The sequence below is a fragment of the Zingiber officinale genome, chromosome 6A (genome assembly GCF_018446385.1).
Source record: "Zingiber officinale cultivar Zhangliang chromosome 6A, Zo_v1.1, whole genome shotgun sequence".
Taxonomy (NCBI): domain Eukaryota; kingdom Viridiplantae; phylum Streptophyta; class Magnoliopsida; order Zingiberales; family Zingiberaceae; genus Zingiber; species Zingiber officinale.
In genome coordinates, this window is record NC_055997.1 from 90,493,938 (window position 1) to 90,502,366 (window position 8,429).

The 8,429-nt window shown below is 39.5% G+C and overlaps 1 protein-coding gene and 2 long non-coding RNA genes across 3 annotated transcripts; 2 read left to right on the forward strand and 1 right to left on the reverse strand.

The window, feature by feature from the left end:
• The first annotated feature begins 1,790 nt into the window (after positions 1-1,790).
• Positions 1,791-4,416, forward strand: LOC121996893. Its single transcript, XR_006116177.1, has 4 exons — positions 1,791-1,906; positions 1,982-2,044; positions 2,367-2,611; positions 4,307-4,416. It is a non-coding gene; the product is annotated as an uncharacterized LOC121996893 (long non-coding RNA).
• On the reverse strand, positions 3,757-4,887 carry LOC121996888 (probable methionine--tRNA ligase). Its single transcript, XM_042551052.1, has 3 exons — positions 4,417-4,887; positions 4,239-4,340; positions 3,757-4,082 (listed from the first exon to the last, which is right to left on the reverse strand). Exons 1-3 carry the CDS (start codon positions 4,420-4,422, stop codon positions 3,858-3,860), a joined length of 333 nt encoding a protein of 110 aa, XP_042406986.1. The 5' UTR covers positions 4,423-4,887; the 3' UTR covers positions 3,757-3,857.
• LOC121996900 lies at positions 4,418-5,159 on the forward strand. Its single transcript, XR_006116186.1, has 3 exons — positions 4,418-4,553; positions 4,894-5,042; positions 5,107-5,159. It is a non-coding gene; the product is annotated as an uncharacterized LOC121996900 (long non-coding RNA).
• The last annotated feature ends 3,270 nt before the right edge of the window (positions 5,160-8,429 follow it).

The following is an 8,429-nucleotide window of genomic DNA, read 5'->3' on the forward strand; positions in this document are numbered from 1 at the left end:
GTCGGCGTCGGCTGGGGTGGTTAGTGGCAACACAAAAGAGATAGAAGAGGGGCAGTGGCATGCGGCGGTGGAGAGGCTAGGGAAGAGATCGGGTGCACTACAAGAAAATATGCATTCAACAACACTCAAACGACAACGGTTTTATACCAAATCGTTGTCTTTTTACCTTTTAACAACGGTTTTAACAAAAACCGTTGTCTTTTAGCAATTTTTTTTTGCCTACGACAACGGTTTTTAAAAACCGTTGCCTATTTATGTTTTTTTGGGGCTACGACAACGGTTTTTAAAGGCTACGACAACAGTTTTTGAAAAATGTTGTCTATGTGCGCTTTTTTGGGATTACGACAACGGTTTTTGAAAACCGTTGTCTATTAAGTGTTATTGAATAGCGTTGTTTTTCTCCTTTCGCCACTTTTTCCCCTTCGCAATTTTTTGCCGCTGCTGCGTTTTGTCTTTCCCTCTCTCTGAAATTTTTTGCCGCTGCATTCTGCCCCTTTACCTTCTCGATCCCTAAAACCTCTCACTTGCTCTCTCGTTTTCTATGGTGATGGTGAGCGCGCAGCTGTGGGATTGGAGTAGAATGGAAGGCTTAGAGGTTTTCAATGCGTGGCGATCTTTGTCGACGCATCCTAAACCTCATCGCATACCTTTGATCTGCAGCCATGGATTGTACCAACCGCGACCTCGACGACCTTGGAGCACTGCTAAGATCAAGCAGCACTTCTGTTTTATTCCTCTCTCGACTCGATTGCTCCTTTGTCCATCGCACGCTTTCATATTCTTTGCTTTTTCCTTTTCTTCTACAGATCATTTGAAGATGGAGGGCGATCTCCTTTCCATGGCTTCCACTCAGCGCTTGAAGTTATTCCAGGGAAGCCAGGCTTTTCCCTCCAACCTCCACCTCCATCTTCTGTCAAAACTAGGCATTCTGCGAAATTTAGGAGATAAAGAAAGCTGGTAAGCGAAATGAGTTCTTGGTGGAAGGGTAACTATCCTACAGCCAGGTCCAATGGTGACTCTTCGAGGAGGAATTCGACGACCACTGAGGAACAGAAGCAGACGAGAAGGACAAACACGTTCTACGGACCTTTGGAATCACATTGGCATTTTCCGGAGCCCGAGAAGAAGAAGCCCCCTTTGACTTCAAAATTGACCTTCAGGTCCTTGTAGAAATCGCTCACTAAGGTCAGCAAAAGCAATGCATTTCCAACGATGTTCCAAGGCGTCCACGATCCGAATGAGGAGAAAGTGGTGAAGTCGTTGAGGGACACACTACTATCGAAGGGTCAGCTACCTGAGAAGTATGATGACTACCATACACTTCTCCGGTATGGCTAGAATACATTTGTTAAGTAGCTGGAAGAAATTTCTCTTTTTGAATCCTTCTTATTATTATATTGATCATACATGTCCTAGTTCTATATCGTGTGAAAGAATTTTACTATTGATGCTATAGCTTTCTATTCTTCTCTGCAGATTTTTGTGATTGCGGAACTTCAACATGTCTAAGGCAGAGATCATGTTTGTTAATATGCTCAAGTGGAGAGATAGTTCTGGTGTTTATCTTATTGCAAAAGTAATATATTCCTGACATGTTTTTCTCCCTATGGGTTACTATGTGGGCATTTCAATTCAACACCTCACGACTTTTACTGACTTTGACACAAATATGATGAAACAAATAATAATTTTCATCCAATTTCTACAATAATATTTCTGCCGAGATCTTTTTCCTTGCAAACATTAAATCAAATGACAGATTAAAAAAATATCTTTTAAATGCTGGTTTTTTCTAAATAATGCTTTCATTTTTTTCAAACATAACCATGATGATCCATGTGAATATACATTCCTTTGCAGGTTTTGGATTCTTTATAGGGCCAAGCAAGATGGACCAGTAGTCTTGGTAAATTACCTTACTATGAATATCATCCTATACCTTGGTCATCTCAATATAACTGTTGTACAAACACCTATTCAGGGTTGGCGTCATCCTTGGGAAGGGCATGGAGATCACTCACATGATCATGTGCCTGAAGACAAGGTATTATAGTACAAGCATGCCTTAATTCATCTACAATTTCCCTTTTGTTTGTGTATGTATAAGATGCTTCCAAAGCTTCAATATGATTATTGTTGACAACAGGTGCTTATTCATGAATAAGCTCCAAGCAGATTCAATTTCCCTATAAGATGTATGTTTGGATTCATGGTATAGACTAAAAGATTATTGTTGTGGCACCTTTACCTTAGAAGTGCTAACAAGCTCAATGCACATGATGAATCTCTTTGCTATCCTTTCAAACTGCTAATTTCTAGCTTCAATATGCATTGACATTGACCTGTTATGCTTGGATATCTTCTAGGTGTAGATGTTAGAACATCCAAGATATGCGAACTTGGAATATTGAATTATAGAGCTAAGCGAGTGCTTTGGATTGCCCTCCGCCAGCTTGAAGTAATTGAGACCCACAGTGGATATGGTTCTCATCACACATCTTTCCTGTAATGAATTAAGATTGTCTGCTACATTTTTGACCTGGCTCTGATCCATTAGATCTGTGTAACTATGCTGTAAGATTTCACAGTAGAACGAGAGACATGTGAGAAGGTGATTTCTTTGACTCATTTAATTAGATCTAGTCCTTTATTTGCTAATACTTCCCCATACTGATTTTTTTTAAGCATGTTAGAATTGTGAAGAATTTCTAATTATATCTGTGTGCTACCTTTCTCATAGTTTATTGCAATGTGTGATAACTATTAGATGTTGCTATTCTTTCTCTCCATTATGTAGTCCTTTGATTAATATTTGCCAATTTTCCATAGTTTTTCACTTTAAGATCTTTCAAGCATCTAGTGACAAGTGCAAATTGGTTAGCATCTAGTGACATCCTTGTGTTGACTTTAGAGATTAAAAATTGATGTAATTAGCATGTTTTTCTGGTGCTATAATCCAATGATATAATTTATTCTTCCAATGCGAGTAAACATTGTCAGATTCTTTTATACTCCTTTATGTATTAGATTTCTTATGATTATTTCTTATTGCCTTCTCATTTTTCTAATCGTAGAGATCGAGCGAATCAAAGAAATACTTACAATGCCGAATGGAAAGGTTAGTTTGCATCTAGTTTAGCTTTTTCCCTCTTAATGGAATATTCTTGAGATAGAAATGAGTGCAAAATAAGTCTGTTAATATCTTAGTTGTCTCGGAAGAAGTCTATTGTGTCACTTGTGCTAGGCTACTGTATAATTTACTTAATTCTATATTTTTCCTTATGCTTGACGTTATAATTGTTCCTCTTTGAAAGTGCCCTTAATCTTAGTCCTTAATCTCCTATTGACTTTATTCACAGATTATTAGTCTTGATGAAACGCATACCTCTTGGGCGCTTGACAGATAAGTAGATTAGAAGTCTTTGTTTTCTTAAACACACTAATGGTTTTATTTTATTTCTAGAAACTTGATGGCGAAACAAGATCTGTCAGAGCTTAGTTAGCTTAGTTTATGCAATGCTACAATAGATTTATCCGAGAATCCCTTGATCTCTCCTTTAAGATAATAATTGTTGATTAAGAATCACCCACTAGTGGGAATTACATGAAGCCCTTGATCAAGTTGTATTCGCTATTGCTTGAATAAGTTGATTAAAGTTGCAAGTTGAGCTGCACTTTCACTAAGACTAGACATTTTATCCTTTAATCAAGTAGTAGTTTCTTGATGGAGTTTATTTAGCATATGAAACTCATTTAAGATTTATGTTTGTTGTTCAATACTTTTTTGACCTCATACTTGTTATAATTTTTGGTTTATAATGCATTGGACCTTAATGTAAAAAGGCAGATTGTCTACCTTATGGCTCCATTTGTGATAGACGAAACTTTACAAACACCAGCAGATGTTGTGAAAGGCACATCCTTATAACAGGCAACCACTCTTTATTAGACTGCAGATCAACCTGCAGCTTCTCCCAAACTTTGCTCTTGGCGTTTAAGACGCTGTTTGGTTCGCCTGAGTATCCCAGAAAGGTCACTCGTTCACCAACCTTGGCTGATGATGGTGGATCAACTAACTCAACCTGGAAACAAAATGAATTCATTAGTCGTTCTTGATGAATGATCACATGTAAAGATGATAATTTCCCAGGTAAACCAACCAATATTATAATACTAAAAAACTAACAGGTTAGTAAAAGCAAAGACTTGTAAGAATGGAGGCAGAGTTAACGACTTAACTTTGTGTGGTCATCGTTTGATGCAGCCAAGACCATTGCTTGTGACTTAATGCCCCTCATGGTTGCAGGCTTCAAGTTACAAAGGACACAAACCTTCCGATTCTGCACCAGTGATTTAGAGAACATAGGAAATTCACATCCAAATGGAAGAAAATTTGAAAAGGGAAGCAAAATAAACCTGCATTTCCTCAAGAGGAATATATTTCACGAGGCCACTAACAACTGTTCGAGGGGATTCTTCACCGACATCAATTTCTTCAACATAGAGTGAATCTGCATCTGGGTGCTTCTGAACTTTTTTGATGAGGCCAACAGGTATGTCAAGTCTTGAGACAGAAATTTCTGTTTCAGCAGACTTCGTTTTTGTACTGCCAGAAGGCTTGTTATGTTGTTTCTTAGAATTTCCTACAGCAGGTCACATGAGAAACTTATTGAGCTCTAGGATAAGCTTTAACTTCATTAAGTCGAGTTTTATTAATACTTCAAAACTTGGAAAACCATTTACATTAATACAACACTAAAAAGTAGCTTCATTTGCAGGTCTAGGATAAACCTTCATGAAACTTTCTCCTTGTATCAAAAATTGTATATGGTCAAGAGTTACTAGTGCTTCAGATAAAGATGAACTCTTCTAATATATGTTTATATTTTGCAGGTTCTATTGACAAAGTTTTATGTTGTGGTTTTATTTGCCGATATGAATGGGGTACTTGAAGAGTATGATTTATCAAATCTGTTATTGTGATTGTAGCAACTACATTTCTCCAAATTTCAGCTATCAACCCTGTTTTACGTCTTCTACAGGTATTATATTCTTCCCTTTTATTTTTGGTGCTTTGCTCACATACTTTGATTCACAAAAATCCAGAATGTTGGAAAAGGTTGATATGGAAGAATCAGCAAGTGAGAAAGAGGAGTCCGATGAAATTCTACAAGTTGAAGATTTTGATGGGGCTTGAGTTGACAATAATTACTTGCAATCCTACATGGCATGAACCACCATCACAAGTTTCTAGTCTTTTGACAATTATTCATTAGTTGTAAATGAAGTTTATTTGTTTATTTGTATTGGGATAAATTTTATTTGAATATTAGACATGTTTTTCTTTTGTGATTGTAATATAATTCTTGTATAAGTAACATTTTGAATGACATTGATATGGAAAATATTCTTTCTTTTGTGATTATGATTCTTTATTATATATTTATATTGAAATATGATATATTGGTATTAAAAGATAATAATTTAAAAGACAATGATCTAAAACTGTTGTTGTTGTCTATCACCCTCAAAGACAACGGTTAAAAATCGTTGTCAAAGCCCCAAAAACGGTTGTAAACTAGCAGTGTTAATAAAAAATGCTCTAAACAACAACGGTTTTAAACCGTTGTCTTTTCATTCAAAGACAACGGTTTAAAACCGTTGCAAAACTGTTGTCTTTTCATTCAAAAGACAACGGTTTAAAACCGTTGTCGTAGCCTCCACTTTTAACAAAACTGCCAGTTACAACGGTTTTAAAGGGCCTACGACAACGGTTTTTAACCGTTGTCTTTTAATGTTTTTGTTGTAGTGGTGGGAGAAGAGGAAGAAGGAGATGCAAAGATCGCTCGGCCACGACTTAAATCGCGAGGGGAGGAAAAAACCGCTCGATGCGAGGAGGTTAGGGCATGGGTTCGGCGTCGCGGTGGGGGAGAAGAAAAATAATAAAAAAAAGGAAAATAAAGAGGAAAAAAATCAAACATTTCTTTGCTTAAATGGGGTAGCCTAAACAAGCTTTCCCGGGGCCCAATATTTATCCCCGTAAACTCGTCATACGAGCTCCAAAAAATTCCCGAAAAATTCCCTTATGGTTATTCGCCCTTTTTCGGTATTTTACATTCTCCCCCACTAATAAAAATATGGTCCCCAAATTTTCGTTATCTACCATCAGCAAGTACTAACAACAAATAGATAGTATAAATACTGAACGGAAATTAACTCACATACCTCAAATAAAAAGGTGGGGGTATCGAGCTCGGATTGTATCCTTGAGCTCCCAGGTAGCCTCCTCATCTGAATGATGCTGTCATCCGACTTTAACCAGTCGGATAGTCTTGTTCCGCAACTGACGCTCTTTCCGATCCAGAATCCGTACCAGAACTTCCTCATAGGTGATGTCAGGCTGAATGGGAACTGAGATATCTGTCAGCACATGTGTCAGGTCAGGTATGTATCTCCTCAGCATAGATACGTGGAATACGTCGTGGATGCCTGCCAGGGACGGTGGTAGTGCCAGACGATAAGCTACTGCTCCAATCCTCTCCAGGATTTGGAAAGGGACAATGTACCACGGAGCTAGCTTACCTCTGAGGCCAAATCTCTTCACCCCTTTCGTGGGTGAAACTCGCAGAAATACATGGTCGCCAGTAAAGTACTCCAGGGGTCTCCATCTCCGATCAACATAACTCTTCTGGCGGTTATGCGGCTCTGACATCCTCCATCTGATAGTAAGGACCAACTCTGCCTCCTGCTGAGCTCTATGAGGCCTTAGCAACTGGGCCTCTCCAACATCATCCCAGAGGATGGGTGTCCAATAAGGCCTGCCATACAACACCTCAAACGGTGCCATCTGGATAGCCGAATGAAGGTTGTTGTAGTAGGTGAACTCTACCAATGGCAAATGGTCCTCCCAACTACCTCTGAAATCCTATACACAAGATCTCAGCAAGTCCTCTAGAGTCTGAATGGTCTACTCTGACTGTCCATCTGTTTGCGGATGGAAAGCTGTACTAAAACGGAGCTGAGTGCCCAAGGCCTACTGCAGAGTCTGTCAGAATCGGGACGTGAACCGTGAATCTCTATTCGAAATAATACTCAAAGGAACTCCATGTAATCTGATGATCTCTCGGCAATACAGATATGCTAATCGATCCAAGGAATCAGTCTTCCGGATCGCTAAGAAGTGCGAGAATTTGGTTAATCGATTAACGATTATCCAAATCGCGTCATGTCCTCGTCGTGTCCTAGACAAACCCACTACAAAATCCATGGTAATGTGTTCCCATTTCCGCTCAGGAATAGGAATACGCTGAAGTAATCCAGCAGGTCTCTGGTGCTCAACCTTCACCTGCTGACAGACAAGATATCTAGCTACGAATTCTGCGATGTCTTTCTTCATATCGTTCCACCAGTAGGAACACCTCAAATCTCGATACATGCAGGTCCCGCCTGGGTGGATAGCAAAACGGGAGCGATGAGCCTCCTGAAGTAACTCTTCCCTGACCGGGTGAGATGGAGGTACGCATAATCGGTCTCATAAATATATAATACCCGCATCATCTCGGGTGAACTCTTTTTGCTGCTCGGAAGCTATCTGGCTGCCAATGAACTAAAAATGCTGATCACCAGCCTAGGCCTCTCGGATCCTCGTCCTGATAGATGACTGAGCAACCATAGTAACCAAAACACCTCGCTTTGTCTGTCCCTACTCCTCAAGGCCCAACTCAGAGAAACCCTGAACCAAGTCTGTAACTGAAGCTCGGTGGCAAGCCAAAGTCCCTCTGGACTTCCTGCTGAGTGCATCGGCAACCACATTAGCTTTCCCCGGGTGGTAGCTAATGGTACAATCGTAATCCTTCAGGAACTCCATCCATCTCCTCTGTCGGAGATTAAGTTCCTTCTGGGTGAAAATATATTTGAGACTCTTATGATTCGTGAGAATCTCAAAGGTAATGTCGTACAAATGATGCCGCCAAATATTCAAAGCACACTACAAGAAAAACCCTCATAGACATCGGTGGAACAACAACGGTTTTAAGCAAAAACCGATGTCTTTGAGTATTTTACACCGATTTTTCCAAAAACCGATGTCTATGAGCGCAGATTTTCGCTCATAGACATCGGTTTTTTAGCTGATGTCTATGAGCGCCTTTTTTTTTGTTAATAGACACCAGTTTTAACAGCGGTTTTTAAAATCCGGTGTTAATGAACCAAAAATAATAATTTAATTTTTCCACCAGCCCAAATTTATAACACTTCACAAAGTTATCTCCAAACCTAAACCAATATCGTAAGCAGGTTTTATTAATGTGAAGCGGGCAGGCAGTGGCAGTCTGGCGTAACCGCGACTCGAACCGTCTGCCACACAACGCCTCTCCTCCTACCTTCCTCTCCCCCAAAACCTAAACCCATTCCCATCGATCTCTATCGTG